The sequence below is a fragment of the Mustela nivalis genome (genome assembly GCF_964662115.1).
Source record: "Mustela nivalis genome assembly, chromosome: 20".
Lineage (NCBI taxonomy): Eukaryota > Metazoa > Chordata > Mammalia > Carnivora > Mustelidae > Mustela > Mustela nivalis.
In genome coordinates this window covers 27,994,488-28,016,662 of record NC_139039.1, presented here as the reverse complement: position 1 = coordinate 28,016,662, position 22,175 = coordinate 27,994,488, and the positions used below count along the sequence as shown (strand labels likewise).

The window sequence follows — 22,175 nt, the reverse complement described above, 5'->3', positions numbered from 1 at the left end:
ATTACCTTTTGCTTCTTCTTGAATTTCTTTCTTAGATTTTCTACATTTTCTTTTGTTTTGAGTGTATTTTCTCTAAAGTTCTTGAAGCATAGTCCCAACAGCTGCTTTAAAATCTCTGTCTCTAATTCCAACATCTGGTTCATCTTGGAGCTGATATCCATGGGCTGAATTTTGGATCACATTTTCTTATTTCTCCATATGTCTAGTAATCTTGGATACTATCCTGTATCCAAGTGAACGATGACTTTGTGAATGAAGTACTTTAGAGATGCTTGGTTCTGTTATGTTTCTCTAGTTTTTTGTTTCAGCAGGCATTTTGCCTTGGCTAAGCTCAAATTCCAACTCAGGGCAGTTCTTTTAACCTTATCTAGCCTGCTTGGACTGTCCTGCACATGTGTAGTCTAGGAGTTAGCTAGAGATTCGGCAAGTTTCTGTAGACTTTAAGCCTCCTTCTCTCTGGCTCTCTCCTTGCTGGGATCTCTCTCCCCCACTTCCCAATACTATTTAATTGCCTCTACATCTCATTGTTAAGGGGAAGGAAGAATTCCCATCCTATGTGTATGGGAATGGCCCAACAAATGGCACCTAGCTTTGGACAGAGAAGATCAACAGCAATTTACTGGTCTTATATACTGACAGTCTGAGTGGAAGATACCAAATCCCATGTAGGGCCACATGGAAGTTGTGCTTAGGAATAAATAACCAGGCACTGTGGGAAGCAGGTTTTGTAATATCAAGGGGATGACATAGCCCCTGGTTCCCATGGGAGGATGTGATTTGTTTGTTTGTATAGTTCCATAAGCATGCAGGGAGGAAATCCTTATGGACCTGTGGTCCCCTAGCCAAATAACCCTCCCTGTCTTGGGGACCACAGAGCAGCATGGGGAAGAGGACTTGGACTTATGTCAGTCAAGACACTTCTGATTTTACCAGATGTCAAGGCAGTATATGATATTAATTTTAGACCTTATACCACACTATGTTTGCCCTGGACTCCATTCTCTGGTTCATCAAGCCAATAAGCCTGCAAGTTTCAATCTAAGTTTAGGTCACCCTACATGACTGGATGCTGCAGGCTAAAAGACTTAAAACTAGGAAACTCCTGAAGTGCCATCTCGTTCTTCCAAGTGTTGACTTCCTTCAAGAATTTGCCTTCTTTTGCTTGTTCCCCAGTGTCTTTTTTTTTTTTTTTTAAATATCTGTGATCTAATAGGAGCTCTTTGGCCATTACCAGAAGCAGAGCTTTCAAAGTTCACTCTTAACCTTTGGATCTAAGCACTTTAAGTAAATAGCTGAAGAAACTACCAAATACTGCTTCTTGACTAAAATGGGAATTGGTGTGGAGTCTTTGGAATGATTCTACATAAGAATACTAACTCACCGCTGAAATAATTGCAGAACTCAATCACTACATACAATACTTACATCGTAATTTTGTACAGATTTTTATTCCACACAAATAATTCAAATTTGAGTTTGACTCAGTACCTAACAGATAAAACCGAGAAAAAAATGTTTTTTCTTTTACATTTTTTATATACTGTTGAAGTATACATGGGCAAAAAGACAAAAGCTACGGTTTGACAAGCTGGTTGTGTATTTCTTCTGAAATATGCCCCATATTTACATCTTGACTGACTCTAACCAATTTTAGTCTTTTAATTTGCCTTGCTTCTATATTCATTTCTAATTCGCTTTTATTTATACTTAAGCCTGTAAGCATTTTCCTGACACTCTATCTCTGTCCTATATCCCTATAGAGACTATAAATGTCTCCTGGGCATGAGCCAAAGACTCGATTTAGTTTAAATCTACACACACAGATACATACTTACATCTGTTAATTTTTTTTTTCCAGAAAATCCTACCAAGACTTGGATGGACAAATTGGGTTTTAAATTTCTTCAGCATTTTGTATATTTGGTGCCCCCAGAAGGACTCAGAAGACTCAAGAGCATGTTATACACATAACTAAAATTTATTACAGCAAATGGTAGAGAGCAAAAGTAATGGGGAAAAGATCCATTGGTGAAGTCCAGAGAGGTTCAGCACAGACTTCTCTCTCTAGCAGCAAACTATAGGAATCTGTGGAATGCCTCTGCCCATGGAAACCCAACGCTTCTATGAAGTCTCTTAATACATATATATATTCTGCTGTGCAATCAGCCATGGCAACTGATACTCAGGACCCCAACAACAAAACCAAAGCAATTGCTCCAGGTGTATGTAACAAAGTCATTGTCATTACCATAAAAACACTCCAAGGGGGGCACCTGGGTGGCTCAGTGGGTTAAAGCCTTTGCCTTCAGCTCAGGTCATGATCTCAGGGTCCTGGGATTGAGCCCCATGTCGGTCTCTCTGCTCAGCAGGGAGCCTGCTTCCTCCTCTCTCTCTGCCTGACTTTCTGCCTACTTGTGATCTCTGTCTGTCAAATAAGTAAATAAAATATTAAAACAAAACAAAACTAAACACTCCAAGGGCCAAATTCCCAGGGTTGGGCAAGGGTCAATCATGGTTCCTTTGGAGGCAAGCAAGGAATAATCAAATACCCGCCACATTAACTTTTTAAGGGTCTGTATTTGTCCTTGGTATCTTCTATTTCAATTCCTGGCTTACTGATAGAAATAATAGGAAGCTAAGTCCTGGCGTGTGGAAAGACATTTTTAAGACCACTGTATATCTAAATCATTTCCCCACTCTTTCTACTCTTCCCAACACATTCCCAGCCTCCAATTTCTGTAGCTGGCTGTTCTTTACAAACAAGCAAGCTACTTATAGGAAGCGATAGTTTCTGTGGTTTGACAGAGGAGGTCAAAGACCAATAGAGCCCAAAGATGTAAAAACTACAGTTATCTCCTCGCATGATTTAAGTGTCTCCCCCACAAACCTGCTTTGCCTCCTGGAGTTTCTATTTCATACAGCATTGCCATGACCCACTAATGGCCCAACCCAAAATTCTAGATGACTTCTCTCCCATCCCCTAAATACAGTCACTAAAATCAGGTGATATTACCACCTAGAAGTTTCCTGGATCTATCTCATTCTTTCCATATGACTGGATTTCCCTGTTAATTGCTCCTTTTTTGCTTTCCCTTCCCTCTTCCTGTCAGCTGTCACTCGTTACAGCAGTGCTGTCACTCCAGTTCTTTTCTAGAAAGCAACAAGCCATATACTGAAGAATAACTTTCTGAAGATGGTCTCTTTCATAAGGTATTGTAACCACTCAGGTCACTATGCTCAATTGTTTTCTTATGTCTTATGTATCTACTAATATCTATTTTATTAGACAAAAATTGATGTCTTTTTAAAAAAATTTTTTTTAAATTTTTAATTTATTATTTATTTGACAGCAAGAGAGGGAACACAAGCAGGGGAAGTGTGAAAGGGAGAAGCAGACTCCCTGCTGAGCAGGGAGCCCAATGTGGGGCTCAATCCCAGGACCCTGGGATCATGACCTGAGCAGAAGACAGACACTTAAAGTCTGAGCCACCTAGACGCCCCCAGAAAAGAATTCATTTCTATCCTAAATTGAAAGCTATGTCCAGTGGGGTGGAGTCAAATTTCTTGGAGTTCTTTGAGTCATGCAACAGAGCAAATAATGCTTCCTGGACATCATCCTCTCTTTGCTTTATGACGTCTGGACTCTTCTCCCCATCTTTTCGCTTTCTCATCTGCTACATTCAGATTCCTCTTCATTAGATACTTCTGTTAAATTTCAATCCTGTAGAGAAGACCACAGCTAAATAAGAGTCTTCAGGGAAGGACTCCTTCTTGGGTAGATATACTTCATAGGTCCCATCTGAGATCGTAGGCAGAAGTTATAGTTGGCATTAATACATAATATTGACCTGAATATGAATTTTCAAACATTCCATTTATAAAAATGATTACAAAATTTATTCTACCTTAATAACATAAAGTACTCAAATAAGATTCACAAAATTTTAAAAAGCTCTTAACAAGTTGAGGGCTATACTGAAGTAAAAAAAAAAGGTTACATGGAACTTCTCTTAAACTGCCAAAAACCTTCACAAAAAAATGTATTTCTGATGCAAAACTTCCCAGAATATTTCCTCAAATAGGAAGCCTTCAAAAGCTTCAAATTTACCAATTGAATTTCTTGGTTTTAATTTATATAATAATAAATATGCAATTATAATGCTGGTGTGCCAAGTGGAGACAATATTAATAGCAGTAGTAGAAACATTCTCATAAGAGTGAACTAAATCTTGGGGCCACCTGGGTGGCTCAACTGGTTAAGTGTCCAACCCTTGATTTTGGCTCAGGTAATGATCTCAGAGTTGAGAGACTGAGTCCCAGTGTGGAACCTGCTTAAGATTCTCTCTGTCCCTCTCCCTCTACTGCTTCCCCCTCAAAAGTGAACTAAATCTAAATATTTAGATTATATGCCCCTTTCCTAGTAGGAAGTATACATATGCATTTTGCTATTCCAGAATGTACAGAAAGCTTTCTTTCATATTTAAAGTTTAGATTTTATTAAAGTAATACATGTAGCAAAAAATTAAATACATAGCATAATTCATAAACTTTTCTGAATCACTGTGCTGTACACCTAAAACTAATGTAACATTGTGTCAATGATACTCAAATTAAAAAATGTCAATTAAATGTACAAAATGGTATTTGTGAAAACTAAGTGTCCTTCCAACTGTAGGTCCCTAGGCCCTAAATTAGAGATAAATACTATCAGTAAATACTGCTGGACTATTCTTCCAGAGATATTTTACCTGAATACAAAAAGTCAGGGATAGTCTAAGATAATACCATATAAGAAAAGCACTAGGCTCTTTTGAAATTAATTTGAGTCAACTTGTCAATTTTCAAACATTAAGTTAGAGATACTATTAATCCAATCCTGTATTACAACTGTCTTTTCATTATGCATAAAAGTATCACAACTAGTTTCCATAGATATAATTTATATATCATGGTCCCTAAATTTTAATTCTAATATTGTACAACTACCATTAATGGCTTAAATAATCATTCCTTTCTCTGATTTTCCATAATAGAAAACTACTCAGCCTCTAATATTTTCCAAATAAATGTTTCCCCTTTTTTATCTTTGATTTTTTATCCCTCTAATTCTAGTACTTACTTTTGCCAGATACCAGAAGAAAACATTTCTACTATCACTTTCTTTAAAGTCTTCTTCCTGAAGATGACATTTCTGTAACCAAAGCATATCATGCTTAAGGTATCTGGAATGTATACCACAGAATGTATACCAAGCAAAAGAAACTATACTTCAGTTGCAATTAGATAATGAAGAATACAACCTAGTTTTCTCAAGAACAAAACACTTGAGGACATTCTAATAAATGAAATAAAATCAGACAAATTTTGCCTTAAATATTTTCAAAACTTGGATCTCTTATTTTATAGAATGGCATGTTTAAAATTACTTATAGCAAAGTAAGGTTTAAGCACAATTTTTCAGAAACACATACATTGGATAAAGCGAGATATACTGGTTTATATATTCTTTTGTATGTAAAGGAGTCAGAAAATGGGGGGGATCAGGAAAATAGATAAAGGGGATTAAGAGATACAAACTGCCAGTTATAAAATAAATAACTCACAGAAGTGAAAAGTACAGCACAGAGAATATAGTAAAAAATATTGTAATAACATTGTGGGGTGACAGATCCTGACTATTTGGTGGCTCCTGAGTAACGTATAGGATTGTCGAATCAATGTTGTACATCTGAAACTAATAAATCATTGTATATTAATTATACTTTACTAAAAAAAGTAAAATGCCTACCCCCAAAAAACACTTAAAAAAAAAAAAGAGCCAGAAGACCTCAATTTATGGAAATAAAACTGGCTAAGCAATTTTTAAAAATTTATCACCCTTAGAAATCAGTATCTACCAAAGTGGTGGATTAAATTAACCATGACAAGAGTCATTAATGTAAGAATAGCTCCAACAGAGCCTCATTAAATAATCAATTAGAAACAAGTCACAAGGGGATGCCTTGTGGCTCAGTGGGTTAAAGCCTCTGCCTTCAGCTCAGGTCATGATCTCAGGGTCCTGGGATTGAGTCCCTATCCGGCTCTCTGCTCAGCAGGGAGCTTGCTTCCCTTTCTCTCTCTCTGCCTGCCTCTTTGCCTACTTGTGATCTCTGTTTGTCAAATAAATAAAAATCTTAAAAAAAAAAAAAAAAAGAAAGAAGTCACAGGGATGAAAAGTACAACACAGGGACTATAGTCAATAATAATGCAATCATTTTGTATGATGACAGATGGGAACTATACTTATCATGGTACGGATTGCCTATTGTGTCTGATACTACTGTGGGAACAGTATGTTGTACACCTGAAACTATTATAGCATTGTATGCATACTTGAATTAAGAAAGAAACAGCAATGAAAAAATATTTAAATTAATAAGGGTCAAAACCTGTTAAATAAAATATATCTCATCCTCCTAGCAAAACAAAACAATGAGTCAGAATTATTTATTTATTTATTTATTTATTTTTAAAAAGATTTTATTTATTTATTTGACAGACAGAGATCACAAGTAGGCAGAGAGGCAGGCAGAGAGAGGGGAGGAAGTAGGCTCCCCGCTGAGCAGAGAGCCCAATTCCACAACCCTGAGATCATGATCTGAGCTGAAGGCAGAGGCTTAACCCACTGAGCCACCCAGGCACCCCGAGTTAGAATAATTTAAAAGAAACAAAAGGTTAAGCAAAAGGCTCCTGGCCAGTAGTATTAGCATTCTCTATAAAAGATCATACTTACTTTGGCCAGAACTGAAGGTATGAGGCATTTGCATTGACAGTAACAGTCTAAGAAAACAGGGTTTCTATCACTTTCGATTTTATGATTATTTTGAATATTATTGTTCAGGAAATTCTAATTTACCTTTAGAGGTAATTTTGTTAAATTTGCTGTAGGAGTTCTCAGAAAAAGTAATTTTATAATGCCCCAAATTCTTAACTTTTCTCCCTATGGGTACTTTTGTCCTTTCTAATGATTACCAGTCAGATGATAAAACTAACAAGTATCTGCTTTACTCTTAAATTTCTAGGTGTACACTTTTTTCATAAATTACTATGTAACCCGGGGCAAATTAATTAACTTCTCTGGGTCTCCAAATCACCATCTGTAAAAACATGTGGGTCTAGGAGTCATCTATCAACAGGGACCCCCAGCCTTGCCCCAGGCCTCCAGCCATGTAGTTATGATAAATTACTATTAGTGTCAGAGGCTCACCCAGCTTCTCAGGGAGGCTGCCTGTTGTCCCCTCTCTCTTCCTTTGGGGGGAATCATTGATCGGAGATTACTTTTAGCTAAAAACATCTATGAGTCTAAACTGATGATCATGAGATTAAAAATAACCACTTGCAATTCCTGCAACCTTGAGATGCAATTTTTCATTTTCTTTTCCTGCATCCAGCTTTTAGTTATTGAGCACTGTGCGAGCTCTGAAACAATAGACATGGTTCCTGAATAAAATAATCATCTTGTGAGGTTCTTAATTAAAAAAAAAATATATATATATACATAAAATATATGTGGGTATATATAGGATGTATACATGTACATATGTAAACACATTTATACATACACATATACAGGATCAATCTATGCTACCACAGCTTTCAAGTTTCCTTTCTTTCCTTCCTTCCTCCCCCCATCCCTTCCTTCCTACCTTCCCTTCTTCCTTCTTCTTCTTCTTCTTTTTTTTTTTTTTTTTAAATAGGCTCCAAGCCCAATCTAGGGCTTGAGATCAAGAATTGCTTGCTCGGGGCCCCTGGGTGGCTCAGTGGGTTAAGACTCTGCCTTCGGCTCAGGTCATGATCTTAGTCCTGGGATCGAGCCCAGCATCTGGCTCTCTGCTTGGCACAGAGCCTGCTTCCCCCCCCCCCTCCCTCTGCCTGCCTCTATCCCTACTTGTGATCTCTCTCTCTCTCTGTCAAATAAATAAATAAAATCTTAAAAAAAAAAAAAAAAAGAATTCCTCGCTCTACCAATGGAGCTAACCAGGTGTGCCACTAACACAACTTTCCAAACAATCCCTCCCTACTACTTTTCTCTATTCATTTGATGAAATTAATGGGAAAACCTCTTTAACAAAGTAAGAGGGGCATTGCAACAAGCTTTATTCTCAAGACTTAAAAGGTAAGAAGTCAAAGCTTCCGTTTACACATGATTTAGCTACTCCAAGATTCTAGGCTATTGTTGGGTTTGCTGATTACCTGCAAAAGCATTTTAAGATAAGATACCTCGCTAAGATAAACAGGTTATCTTCAAGGAATACATTGGCATCTCTTATCACACTTCTGGATTACAGCACACACTGTTACAGCATTTGTATGGACTGAACAATTTCTACCTACAGTGTCAACTATTTAATTTTGGGCAAAATTTTAGGTTTCACTGGCATAGTGAGACCAGAATTTCAAATTTTGAACATATAGTATAAATCTCTCTTCCTTAAAATGTAAACCCTTTCCCGTTTTTAGGAAACATAATTGCATAATTCAGACTCCTTCAATACTGTGACCTAGTTCCTCTTCTTGATGTTATAAACAGCTCATGTAACTATGGTAACCACCTAGGAAAAACTAAATGTTTTTCTGGTCAGCAATATGCAAAGTATACCATATGTGTTATTTTTTCTCTCTGAGATAACCAAAGTAGGTAATATGTGTCTGCTTTTTCTTCTTGGCTATGGGAACGATAGTTCATGATACTGAATTTTCTCTTTACTACAGGCCCCGTCATTCACAGTCCCTTCCATTTTTTGCTGTGATCATCTTGCTGACAGTCGTCATTCTAAATGCTGAACAATACTATGACCCAGAGTGGGATGATTGACTGCACACACCCAACTTCAAATCTGTGCTACCTCATGAACTAAACGTACAGACCAACACTGCTCATATTTCGAATGTTCCACCTCAAGAATCTGGTTATTTTCTTAACTTAATCTTTTAGTTCTGGCTAAAGTATTTCCTTAAAGCAAAAAAGCAAAGTGGAATTATATCTTGAGGAAATACTTAGAAACCAAAAAAAGCTATCTCCAGTTCATAGTGATTTTTATGCATCTGCTTTTTAGCTCTATTTTCTGTTTTTTTTTTAATACAATTAGTGTACACTACGTATGCAATAAAGCAATTAAAAATACTTGAAAACTGACCTTGGTGGAGACCATTTGTTTTAGTTGCCTATTGTACTAGTGAACCGACAAAGTTTTAGACTCTTTTCACTACAATTTAAAATGCTTCACTGGATCTTCCAGAACAAATTACACTGCAAACTAATACAAACTCTTAGATTTGTATTGATTTATTTATTTGCATTAGATATAATTATATTTCTACTGTGGGCTATCAATTGGTGACCTTTTAATATGAGGATTTTTGTTTAAAGTGCTTTCCTAGACTTTCCTTACACTTTTAACAGTGCTTTTTAACTACCCAATATCCTCCTTAGAAAAACATTGCTATTTGCTTCACTGAGTTAAATTGGGAATTAACTGCCTCTTACTGGTTCAGAAAAGATCTAACTAAATGCAAGGTGTGGAACTTGTTTGGATTCTGTTAAACCTAGAGTAAAATAATATTGAGACAATAGGGAAATTTGGAAATTTGAATGGTCTGAATATTAAATGATAATCTTTTTTTTTTTTAGATTATTTATTCATTTATTTGACAGAGAGAAATCACAAGTAGATGGAGAGGCAGGCAGAGAGAGAGAGAGGGGAGCAGGCTCCCTGCTGAGCAGAAAGCCTGATGCAGGACTCGATCCCAGGACCCCGAGATCATGACCTGAGCCGAAGGCAGCGGCTTAACCCACTGAGCCACCCACGTGCCCCAAATGATAATCTTTTTGATGGGATAATGGAATTGTGGGTGTGTGGTTTTTCTTTCTTTCTTTCTTTCTTTCTTTTTTTAAAAAATTATCTCTTATCCCTTTATATTTAAAGTATTTACAGATAAAATATAACAATGCAGCAAGGGAAAGGAAGTGTGAAAGGCCACAGGTGAAATAATGTTGGCCATATATTTAAATATTTTTTATTTATTTATCTGACAGATGGATCACGAATAGGCAGAGAGGCAGGAGGAGAGGGAAGGAAGCAGGCTCCCCACCGAGCAGAGAGCCCTGTGCGGGGTTCAATCCCAGGACCCTGGGATCATGACCTGAGCCGAAGGCAGAGGCTTCTTCCTTCTTCCTCCCACTAAGCCACCCAGGTGCCCCAGTGTTGGCCATATATTGATATATGTTCAAGCTGGGTGAATAGTGCATTAGGATTATTATATTATTACCTCTACTCTTCTTTTTTTTTTTAGATTTTTAAAAGATTTTAATTTTTTGCCAAAGAGAGAGAGCACGAGCAGGGGGAGCAGCAGGCAGAGGGAAAAGCAGGCTCCCTGCTCATCAGGGAGCCCAATGTGGGACTCTATCCCAGGACTCTGGAATCATGACCTGAGCTCAAGGCAGATGCTTAACCCACTGAGTCACCCAGGCATCCCTATTACCTCTACTCATGTGCATGTTTGAAATTTTCGATAATTAAAAAGTTTTGTAAAACATTAAGAAGTAAAGAAGAAAAGCATTTCAAATTGAATTGGCCTGACTTAAGCAATAGCTGAATTTTCTTAGGCGGTATCTTTAGGAATCCTTCAGACTATCTGCTAGTTTATTTTCACTGAGAGTTTGAAGCTTTGTCCTCCCCCCTCACAATAAAAACAAAAGCTACAAGACATACGTTTAGAGGCATAAACACTTCCTAACAGTGATCTCTTAAAAGAAACTGATTTTAAAATTACAGGTAACCCCAGACACACCTACTAATTTTGGGGTCACCTGTCTTTTTTTTAAGGTTACCTCCTGGTAGGAAATATTTTAAAAAGTAAATAAGATGCCTTTTTGCTTTATCAGAGGATTTAATATCACCAGTTAATTTCTACTTTGCAGAGAACTGGTGACTTTAAAATCTCGCATTTGGTTTGATAAGGCAATCCAATGTGAAAAGTCTCCAAATGTCCAGGTAAGTGGTTACTGAGAAGAAAAGACCACAATAAATACCCACCAGTAGAGTTGAGTTTGGGGAATATGATGATTTTATTTTCCCCCATGTAAGTACTCCCCACCCCAACCTCAGTGTGCTTTTATAAATATGGCAGGTATAAGGAACTGATTAATTTTATAAGTATAGCCAAAAAAGCACATCTGAAATATTCACAGACACACACACACACACACACACACACCCATATTACAGTGTTCTTATTCGTGTACACCAACACAAGCTGAAAAATCACTATTTGGATTTTTTGCTTGCATTCAGCCTGTTCGACCGTTATGAAAGGTGAAAATAATGTATAAAAGATCTCCATTATCATACTCTGCCTCCTTTCCTCTCTTCTTGCTCCAGGTTCCTGGAGACCACAGTCTTAAGTATTCTGTATCTCCGCTTCCCTGATTGCTAGGTTCTAACCACGTGTCCTATCTGCCTGCAGGTTACTTCTCAGAGTGTGAATAAAATCCATAGGTACATTCAGGGCCTAACCTGAATCAGTAAAAATCGCATCTTGCATGATTTTGGGCTTCCAATAAGGACTACTGAAATCAAGCCCATTAGTAAACAAAAGCAGTAGGGGTCAAGTAAAAACCAACAAAATTCCATTTTTAACAGTGACTGGTGTTTGGACAAAATCTGGCAGTTCAGTCTGAAAGACTGCAAGGATGACAATGAAATCCCTACACGGTTCCCCGAGACGCACCACACCGTACTACTGCCTGGGTCGATTTTACTATTCCGGTCGTCAAAACCACAAAAGTGTCACAGGGTAACACACCCAGACAATCTCCGAGTCCCGCGCGGTATTTGTGTTGTTCCCGCGATGCCGAATTTTCTGGAGGGCTTTGTTTTGGCTCGCAGTTTAAAATGTCCTGTCGATCAAAGTCTACCCTTCCCTGTGCACGTCCGTGGTTACTTCTACGCCCGTTCTCAAAAAGTGCTCTACATAGGTCACGACACAGGTGTCCCACCCCCCGGGAACGAACTGGACAGGAGGAGAAATCCAAGTTAAACACCCACTTACGTTGCCTTTTCAACTCCCAGGTACTATTCAGAAGAGGACTCGTTTTCCTGGGCTTGCCACTGAAATTCTGCGCGAATTCCTTCTATTTACAGCCTTTTCTTCCCGAAAACAAACGGGAGTACGTACTGAGAGTTCGTGGGGCATGAACATCAGCCCCTCTGCCGGGCGTTTCAAGAATGAAGCCCTGAAAGTCGATCACATAGATAAGGACGTGGGCCTGATTACTGATGCGGCTTTTATTCTCATTTCCCGTCTTCCCACCACCCCCCCGCCCCGACCCCCCAGCGGTTTTCGGCCCAGGGGTAAAGAAGAGATGAAAAGCGGGTGCTGCGCCCCTCTGGACTCTAAGCCCGCGCCGACGTTTAATGCTTAAACGTTCTGACACCCGGAGGGGGTAAAATCCCCCTTAAAGGCTGTGTGTTGGGCAAACACATTTCTGGGGCAGAGGGCGACGAAACTAAACGGAGGATTCCTGAAGAGCCGGAAGGTGGCCCCAACCTGCCAGGTACTTGGGCGGCGGGAGACCCTCCCGCCCACGGGGAAGGGCGGAAACAGGCTCCAGCCAGGAGGGAGATTTAAAAGGCGAGCTGACTCAGAGAAAGGAAATGCCGGGGGCCGCGGGAGCACCGCCTACCTCGGCGACCAGCACCCCCGCCCCAGCCCTCCCCGCGCTCCGGGAGGCCGAGAGCCGCCGCGGGAGGAGGGCCGGGGCCCGCGGGCAGCGCTGAGGCGGCGGCCGAGCGAGCCGCGGCCGATCGGCGGGAACACGGCCGCCGAGCATGCCGGGAGCCGCGCCCGCTGCACGCTGGGTCGCGTAGTTCTCGCCGGCCCTACTCCGGGTTGTAGCGACAAGCGGCCGGCCGCCTGCTGCTCTTTTAAAGCCCCGCGAGTTGCCGCGCCAGATCCACCTGACGGGGAAAATGTCGGTAACACCGGGCCGAGGGAGCTGGACCGAGGTTCCCTTTCCCTGTGGGAAAGACGGAAGGAAGGAGCCAGCCACCTCTCCTCTCAAGTCCCATTCAGACATTGAGCAAAGAGGCGGGCTTGACAGTGCTTCCCCTTTAAGAGGGGGCGGGGCGCAGCCTGCCGTTTGGCCGTCCTCCGCACCCTCCCCCCCGGGCCGAGAGTTGACAGACCAATCGCCGGGTGGTGGAGGGAAGGCGGGAGAATGCGAACCCTTCGGTAGGGCGGTAGGGGCGGGCCCTCGGCCTTATTAGGAGTAAGTCCTGCGCAGGCGCAGAGGCGGCCGCAGGCGAAGGGGCGGGGGCAGTCCAGTGAGAGACTCTCCGACAGGCACCGAGGGTGATTGGGAGGAAAGCGGGCAGCGAGGGGCTTGTCATGGGGATCCGTGCTACGTGACGGCACTGGTAGCATCTGGGGACTCCGAGGGGGACAGGAAGTGTCAACGCCCGGGACCCCGGCGCCAGGTCCGCCGGGGGATCCCCGCTGCTCTAGTCTTGGGGAGGGAGGGGAAAAAGGAGGGAGCCCTGATCTCGCCCCGCCCCTGGGCTTGTTACCGCGGGGGCGGGGAGTGAGGGCTTCTTTTGGGGGGAGTGGAGATCGGGGGACTCGGCTGTGCCCTCTTGAGCGGCTGCCGGTGTCCCCGCGGCGCCGGGCTGCCGAGCGGAGGAGCCGCGGCGGCCGCGGCTGTTGCATGTGTGGCTGCTGGATGCGGAGGCGGCGGCGGCGGCGGCGGCGAGGAGCAGCAGCGGCGGCAGGATGTTAGGGCAGCAGCAGCAGCAACTGTACTCGTCGGCCGCGCTCCTGACCGGGGAGCGGAGCCGGCTCCTCACCTGCTACGTGCAGGACTACCTCGAGTGTGTGGAGTCGCTGCCCCACGACATGCAGAGGAACGTGTCTGTGCTCCGCGAGCTGGACAACAAATATCAAGGTAGGGGGCCGCGGGGCTGCCCGTGCGGGTCCTCCCCTCAGTCGGATTCGCCGGCCTCCGCGCACTGTCGCTCGGAGCCTGCCCTGGGAAGTGCCACTTTACATTTCTCCGCTGACAGGCTCCCCGAGTGCACGGAGGGGGTCTGGTGTGTGGGACGGAGGAGGGGGGCCGGAGACCGGGTTCGCGGCCCTCCCTTCCCCCGCTGCGGTCGGCGAGGACTTCTGTGGGGTATCACGGGTGGGGGTGGGGGCCGCTCGTCAGCCCCCGCTGCAGACCCAGCGGCTGCAGCTGGTGTGGAGAGGAATCAGCCATTTTAAGCAGCGTTTGTTCCGGCGCTTGCCTGCCCCGTGCCGCAGACCCTTCTGCCCCGGCGAGGCAGCGTGCAGCGGGCGGGAGGCTGTAGGGAGTGAGCGGCCGGCCGCAGCCGGGCTCCCGCTGGTCTCCGGGGCCCGGCTTTCCCCCCACTCCCCTCTCCGGCCCGCACCCCGAGAGGAGATGCATTGGAACGTGCGGGGGGGTGGGGGCCGGAGAGGGCCGCGAAGGCGGACTCGGGGAGGTCCCTCCCTCGGCTCTCCGGCTCCCGGCTCGGGAACAGAGTACGTTCCCTCCTCCCGCCCCGGGGAAAGTTCCGGGCCGCAGCCTTTCCCCAGCGCCATCAGTCAAATGGTTAAAAGGGGAGGGGTCCCCGCGGGGAAAGGAAGAGGGGTGTGTGTGTGTGGCGGGGAGGGCCTCCTGTCCCCGGGGGCGGGGCCTGGGGAGTGACGTAGAACGTGGGAGGGGCGCGGACGGGCGCGCTCCCGCCCGCCTCGGAAATGGCTGGTGGCCGGAAGGTTTGGGCGGAGCTGGCTGCGGGGAAGGCGTCGGATGCTTGCGGAGCGTTAGTTCGTGCCTAACAGAGTCAGTGTTGAGGTTTGGGACATGTTTTTCGACCCTTTCTCCGCCATTCAGTCAGGACGAAGAAACGCTCAGCTACGAGGACCACCGCTGACCCTAGCACCTCGTAGGTTCCGGGCCTTGCGTCACTTCCGGGCTCCGGGTGGAAGTGGGTGGTTGACTGGGCAACCGCCTGGCGTCCTTTAACCCGTGGGTCCCTCCTTCGCCGAGTTTGAGTGACGAGGCCAAAACCACCCTTTGTGGTCCGCCCCGAGAAATCCAAGACAGGGAATCAGGCTTTCCTACAGAGGGTTTCATTCATCATCCACTGTCGGTGGGCCTTTCTGGTGCCACTGGGAGGGGAGAAATTTCAGTGTAACGGTTTTGCGTTTAATAAGCCTGATGAAGGCGTAGACCGTGGACCGAATGTGGAAACAGCCGCTCGGACTTTCAAAAGATAGCTTTTCGGATCCCATTCTCTGTTTTTCTAGACCCGTCACTCATCTTATGATGTGGTCTCCAGGGAACCCACTTCTGGGGTGATATCTTCTGGCCTGTAGCGTGTTCGAGTAGTTAAGTGTCTGTGTTTTCGAATCTGTAGTTTATTTCTGCCTTCCGAACCCAGATGGTGGGGTGGTTGATAGGACTGATCTCTGTTCGAGGGAAAGAGAATTAAATAGTGATTACTTACTGTGTGTCATCGCGGTGTGCCAGGTCCAGAGATTATCTCTCAATAATTCTATGAAGTAAAAACATATTTTACAGACAAGTTAAAGTTTGCAAGAGTTTAACTGACTTGTTTGATGGGGTGGGCAAGTAGCCTGGCTACTTCATGTGCACATCTTTTTTTTTTTTTAACTATTAACTTTTTATAAAAACTTATTTAGTAAAATCTCTCCAAAGGTATTTTCTACAGACCTGGAACACATACATGAATTGTAGCCTAAAAATGATGCACATGTGCTGTATATCGAACATGTTTAGTTTTCCAGATAGTAACTGTGAAGTTTGTAAAGCTTGCATGGTTTACATTTCGTGAAAGACATGTATTTGCCTTTACAGAGTTAAGCTATTTTCATTTGAATCTGGGAGAGAAAATCGGTTACAGGGAAGTCTGCCATTTTTACCATCTAGAATTGTCCCAAGTAAATCTAGTAACAGGAGAAACAATATTAAGCTTTAAAAGACTGAGAGATTGTAAACATTTTCAGCTCCATTAAGCTTGGTTAGTTTCTAGATTAATATAAAAGAAGGATCTAGTTTTCAGTCTGTGCCCATGCTTACTTACTAAGCTCCACATGGAGAATTTAGCTTTATGTACTCGTGTGTTCTTGGTTCAGATTTCATATGCTTTTTTTTTCTTTTCTTTTTTTTTTTTTAAGATTTTATATATTTATTTGACAGAGAGAGATCACAGTAGACAGGCAGGCAGAGAGAGAGAGAGGGAAGCAGGCTCCCTGCTGAGCAGAGAGCCGGATGTGGGACTCGATCCCAGGACCCTGAGATCATGACCTGAGCCGAAGGCAGCGGCTTAACCCACTGAGCCACCCAGGCGCCCTCATATGCTTTTTTATTTCTTTGCTAGTTCTTAAGTATTTTCTGTTTTTGGATTTAATATTTACTGCAGTATTTAGTGATACAAGTTATACGAGAAATCAAAACAGTTTCTCTCCTGCGTATTTGAGACGCTTTAAGAAATTACTGAAGAATCACTAAAAGTAACCTTAAAAACTTTAAAACTAAAGAAATGAAGACAATAGTTTCACAATTGAAAGAAATATTTACTATGGGATATGGTTATTGGAGAACCTCAGTTTTTGTTTTGATATTCTTGTTCATAATCTCTTGGGTAAATAACCATTGAACTAAAAATTAATATTTATTTTCAAGTGCCTTCCATGTAGCTTAGTAGAAAGTGCTTCAGCAGCGGAGCCAGACATACCTATCTGGCAGAGTTCAGAGTCTGGGGCTGTTACCTCTTGAACTTCATTATCTTCATGTATAGAAGTGATAGCTTCCTCGTGGGGTTGCCTTGGGGATTAAAAGAGAAAATCTTTATCGAATAAAAGTGCTTAGTAAGTGTTGGTTTCCTTTTTTCTTTCACTTTGTAATTAAGGAGTCTTAGAAATATGAATTCTTCTCACAGGTAGTATCAGTGTGCCTCTATGATGTACTAGCATCTAACTCATGATAGTTAGGGACAGAATATTTAAAATGAGGTTTACCTTTATATTTTAATTCTCAAGTTTTGTGGCTGAGGGGAAAATTCAAAATTATTTTTCCTGGGGAAAAATTATATTCTTAAGAAAACCACTTATATGCCCAGCTGGCCAATGGACTAGATATGAACTTTGTTTTAAAATATGCTCTGCAGGGTGCCTGGGTGACTCAGTGGGTTAAGCCTCTGCCTTCAGCTCAGGTCATGATCTCAGGGTTCTGGGATCGAAACCCACATTGGGCTTTGTGCTCAGCAGGGAGCCTGCTTCCCCCAACCCTCTCTCTCTGCCTGCCTCTCTGCCTATGCTGTGCAGGTATGCGTACGCTCAAATGTGTTGGCACTTTGTCCTGTATCCCAGGTTAAGCAGTTGTCCATCACATGTGAGTACTTATAATTTCTAGGGAGGAATTAATTCATAAGAATTGTGTTGAAGACCTGCTTTGTGTTAACAATTCTTGGAGATAGCCCTAGTGTATGCATTTTACTTGTCTAACATTTCTTCTGTTATCATTAGAGTAATAATATTGGAAAGTAGAATGATGGTGTGCCACGTGCTGGTAGTACTATGAGAACATAAAACAGTGATATGTCATGTGGTGTGATAAATTGGAGTTAATTTTTGCCTCTCCACCTTTAGTAAGACAGTTCTGTTAGATAGCTTTATATCTCATAATGACAAGAAATAGAACAGACTTGAATAAAAAACTGATCTTACATTAATTTTTGGTGACATCTGGAACTATATTTTCAGATTATTGTATACTGTCTAGTGACTCAGACATTTTTAATTGATTTAAATGTGTCCCAGATGCTATACAATACCCAAATCAGCAGTTCAGAAAGCTTAAAACCAACTGCTGAGTTCTCTGCAAAAGCAGAGTGACCCGATGCTGACCTTACCGTAATTTTGTTAGTAGCTTCGTCAGTTGATGCCAGAATCTGAACCTAAACCTAACCTGGAAATAGTTTGGTTTTCAGAATCTCCCATATGATAAAATAAACGAGCTAGTAAGACTAATATGGTGGGAAGAGTTACCTGTGTCTGCTTTGTTCAAGAGTCCAGGGGTATGATATGAAAGTCAAGGTGCAATGTCTCTCTTGAGTCATGTAGCAAGTCATCGATTGAACTGTAAGTCCTGTAAACACAGTTGGATAGGCATCTATAGCCTACTTTTAGAACCTCTCTAAGTTTTACAGTTGAAGTCTGGCATGTCAGTTTTATCACCGTGCTGTTTTGAAGTTCAAATGAAGTAATAAGTAACTTTGCGAGGTAGACTATAAAGTGCATACAGTGTTCTTGTCCGTGTAAAATATTTTGAGTACTAATTAGTACACACATCTCTTCTTATCCTTAAAAAAATTTTTTTTTAAACATTTTGTCTGTACTTGACAGAGATAGCACAAGCAGAGGGAGCTGCAGGCAGAGAGAAATGGAGAAGTAGGCTCCCCCCCCGCCCATCCCAACAAGGAGCCCAATGCGGGGCTCAGTCCCAGGACCCTGGGATCATGACCGGAGCCCAAGGCAGATGCTCCACCAACTAAGCCACGCAGACACCCACCCCCAATTTTTTTTTTTTTTTTTTTTTTTTAAGTAAGCTCAATGCCCAGTGTGGGCTTGAATTCATGATCCTGCGATCAAGAGTCATATGTTCTACCACCTGAGCCAGCCACATCTCTTTTTAATACAGATTCATGAGTATTAGAAAGCTTTGTAAAAAAATTAAAAATTTTAAAAAAGAAAGCTTTGTATTCTTATTAGTTTATTTCTAAATATATTTTCATATTGGATGACATATGATCTTTCTGTGGGAAATAATGTTTTTCAGTGTATATATACCAAGAGGAGTGTGATTTTATGATTTGAGTTCATTCAACTTTACCAGTTCTGTGAAAGATAGCTAGCTTAAAAAATATTATATGTGCTAATGCACAAATGTTCTGATTTTTCTCTTACGTTTTTAGAAACATTAAAGGAAATTGATGATGTCTATGAAAAATATAAGAAAGAAGATGATTCAAACCAGAAAAAACGCCTACAGCAGCATCTCCAGAGAGCATTAATCAATAGTCAAGAATTGGGAGATGAGAAAATTCAGATTGTCACACAGATGCTCGAACTGGTGGAAAATCGGGCAAGGCAAATGGAGTTGCATTCACAGTGTTTTCAAGATCCTGCTGAAGGTGAACGGGCCTCGGATAAGGCGAAGATGGATTCCAGCCAACCGGAAAGATCTTCAAGAAGACCCCGCAGACAGCGAACCAGTGAAAGCCGTGATTTATGTCACATGACGAATGGGATTGAAGACTGTGACGATCAGCCACCTAAAGAAAAGAAATCCAAGTCAGCCAAGAAAAAGAAACGCTCCAAGGCCAAGCAGGAAAGGGAAGCATCGCCTGTTGAGTTTGCAATAGATCCCAATGAACCTACATACTGTTTATGTAACCAAGTGTCTTACGGGGAAATGATCGGATGTGACAATGAACAGTGTCCAATTGAATGGTTTCACTTTTCGTGTGTTTCGCTTACCTATAAACCAAAGGGGAAGTGGTATTGCCCAAAGTGCAGGGGAGATAATGAGAAAACAATGGACAGAAGTACTGACAAGGCAAAAAAGGATAGAAGATCGAGGTAGTAAATGCCATCCACATTTTAAAAGGTTATTTGTCTTTTATATAATTCTTTCAGAATTTACTTTCGGAAAATGTTTTAGGGTAAATGCATAAGACTATGCAATAATTTTTAATCATTAGTATTAATGGTGTATTAAAAGTTGTTGTACTTTGTCTGTGACCTTAATTTTCTGCACTGAATTACCAAATATTTTAAACCAGGTAGGCTTTAGATCACCTGAAGAAAGGAGCAGGGAGTAGGGAGAGCGTGGTGTGGACATCATAAAAGCTTCACAAACCAGGCCTGTTTTCACTTTCATTTAAAACTACAGTGCTGTTTTTTGGGTAAACACCAAAGTGTTGCGCACATTTTAGTTCTCTGGGCTTTAAACAACGTAGGTACAGTTGGAGTTCTCTGGAAACCTTCAGATTATCGGTAATTTAAATACGAACACTACATGTAGAGCTTCTTTCTCCCTAGCCCCATTTATACACTCACACATGTTCATCTCTAGTCTTCCAGGAGTCCAAGGAGCTAGAGATAAGAGTAATTTGGGATTCCATGTGGAATACTGTGCTCTTACTAGAGTATTTGCTGCTGTATTTTCCTTAGTAGCATTTTGATACACTGTCAGTAGCCCGTTTGTAAATGCCTTGCTGCTGCCTCCTAGGGACATTTCATCTAGTGCTTAATAAGGGAGTTTTGTTTTGTTCTAATTGGGACAGGTAAGCATAGTTAGGATCTCAAGAATGGTGCCATTGGCTTCTAGTGGAAAATTCGGGGTTATGTAGTATCATGGTTCAAGGCTGAGCAATTCAAAAAAGGTATCTTATTTAACAACATTTTCCAATGACCCGCTGCTGTGATGCCTGACCACAGGCCCGTCAGTGGGCAAAAGGGCACACACGAGTCTTTAAATACTGCCTTTATGTCAAACAGGAGTTCAGATGGTTTTCTAGTGGCTATAGTTGATTTCTGTCCCAATCAGTGATTCTATATTATTTTAAGTAATAGTGTATTCACTTTAACTTTCTGGTATTGGTGCTGTTTGATGTTTTCATGTTTAATGAACTAATTTCATGATAACAATGCAATGAATAATGTATTTGTAAATTGAATTTTCCAAGATTCTGCTATTTTAAGGATAAGCGTATTGATGGATATATGAACATCTGTTCGGAGAATTTTTTTGGTTTGGGGAGGGGGCATCAGATTAACTAGTCCTTTAAATCTGTGTGTAACATACTTTTTATTCCTCATTTCTCCCTAATCTGATGATCTTGATTCTTTTTGATTAACATGTGAAAAATTCTGTCTGCTTGTTTGGAAAAAAAAAAAATTTTTTTTTTTCTCTTCTAGCTCTCTGTGTGACTTTTAGGCACGTTATTTCACCTCTGGGGGTCAGATTATTCATCTGTAACATGAGGTTGGCCTAAGAATCTCCAAGGTTCTTTTGAAATCTATAGTATTTGCACTACAGTGGGGTTTTAATAATCAAATGACTTGTTTTTCTTTCTTGTTAATTTTGTTCTTCATTCTGAGGCAGGAATACAGTTTAAAGGTGACCTTTGAGACAGGCACATGCACAATATTTGATTAACTTCTGTCCTAAGGATGTTTTGCTTGATGACTGGAACCCGTTGTTGGTTATGTTGCTTCTTGAGCGAGAAATCTCAGACAGCATGATGAAGAATTTATTTTATTGTAACATAGTTGTGAAAAAAATTGTTTTCCCTCTTGAGAATACAGCTTTTTGTCTTAGTGATTATATCCTCGTTACCAGGATAGAGCTATTTACCTGACACCATTAAAAATATCTGTATGTTCACAGTCTCTGAAAGCTTTCACATGTGACTATGTAGAAGTCAACACTTCTTCATACATTAAATTTCCCTCAGTATGTGAGGAAAAAACAAAACAAACAAAAAACTTTGTAACAGAAGTACCCAAATTTGGATTAGTCTTGATAGGAAAACCTTGGAAAATGTGCTCTTTTTAAGACCTAATGTTTGAGACAGTTTTAGTTTTATGAATTTTTTTGTTTTCTATATCACATGGGAAATAGAAGTCTTAAGTTTGCATAAGATTTTGACTAGGATTTCTTTCTTTTTTTAAAGATTTTATTATTTGACAGAGAGAAAGAGATCACAAGGAGCAGAGAGGCAGGCAGAGAGAGAGCGGGAAGCAGACTCCTGGCTGAGCAAAGAGCCCGATGCAGGGCTCGATCCCAGGACCCTGAGATCGTGACCTGAGCTGAAGGGAGAGGCTTAACCCACTGAGCCACTGAGGCGCCCCTAGGATTTCTTTGTTAAGTGTTCTGGATTTCATATACCATCTCATACTGTGATTACCAACTCATGCTATAAACCAGTGGCTCCTAAACTTGTCTCCTATTAGAATTACCGCAAAAGCTTCAAGAAATGCAGATACTTATGTCCCATACCCAGCAATTGTGGTCTAATTCATTTGGAATGTGGCTGAAACATTAGAAT

General features: G+C 41.8%; 2 protein-coding genes across 5 annotated transcripts; one reads left to right on the top strand and one right to left on the bottom strand.

Moving 5' to 3' along the window:
• Positions 1 to 1,955: 1,955 nt before the first annotated feature.
• On the bottom strand, positions 1,956 to 13,244 carry LOC309855463 (uncharacterized protein). 3 transcript variants are annotated; one of them, XR_014306817.1, is made up of 4 exons: positions 12,589 to 12,856; positions 12,091 to 12,274; positions 5,120 to 5,191; positions 1,956 to 3,799 (listed from the first exon to the last, which is right to left on the bottom strand). XR_014306817.1 is itself a non-coding variant. In XM_082715811.1 (4 exons), exons 1-2 carry the CDS (start codon positions 13,115 to 13,117, stop codon positions 12,173 to 12,175), a joined length of 495 nt encoding a protein of 164 aa, XP_082571937.1. In that variant the 5' UTR covers positions 13,118 to 13,244; the 3' UTR covers positions 1,956 to 3,799; positions 5,120 to 5,191; positions 12,091 to 12,172. The 3 variants fall into 3 exon arrangements, 2 of the variants coding, with proteins under 2 accessions (XP_082571937.1, XP_082571936.1); XM_082715811.1 differs by having other exon boundaries at positions 12,725 to 13,244; XM_082715810.1 differs by having other exon boundaries at positions 3,302 to 3,721; positions 12,725 to 13,149.
• An 84-nt stretch (positions 13,245 to 13,328) lies between these two features.
• On the top strand, positions 13,329 to 21,041 carry ING2 (inhibitor of growth family member 2). Of its 2 annotated transcripts, none has more exons than XM_082715808.1 (2): positions 13,329 to 13,981; positions 19,035 to 21,041. In XM_082715808.1, the coding sequence occupies exons 1-2, from the start codon at positions 13,810 to 13,812 to the stop codon at positions 19,703 to 19,705; spliced, it is 843 nt and encodes a 280-aa protein (XP_082571934.1). In that variant the 5' UTR covers positions 13,329 to 13,809; the 3' UTR covers positions 19,706 to 21,041. The 2 variants fall into 2 exon arrangements, with proteins under 2 accessions (XP_082571934.1, XP_082571935.1); XM_082715809.1 differs by lacking the exon at positions 13,329 to 13,981 and adding an exon at positions 14,754 to 14,981.
• Positions 21,042 to 22,175: the final 1,134 nt, after the last annotated feature.

Excerpts from the sequence above, each read along its gene's own strand:
- ING2 (XM_082715808.1), top strand. The coding sequence starts at position 13,810 with ATGTTAGGGCAGCAGCAGCAGCAACTGTACTCGTCGGCCGCGCTCCTG. Across the intron at positions 13,982-19,034 it reads GCTGGACAACAAATATCAAG|AAACATTAAAGGAAATTGAT; the intron begins GTAGGGGGCCGC and ends TTACGTTTTTAG.
- LOC309855463 (XM_082715811.1), bottom strand. The coding sequence starts at position 13,117 with ATGTCTGAATGGGACTTGAGAGGAGAGGTGGCTGGCTCCTTCCTTCCG. Across the intron at positions 12,275-12,724 it reads CGGGGGTGCTGGTCGCCGAG|GGCTTCATTCTTGAAACGCC; the intron begins GTAGGCGGTGCT and ends ATCGACTTTCAG.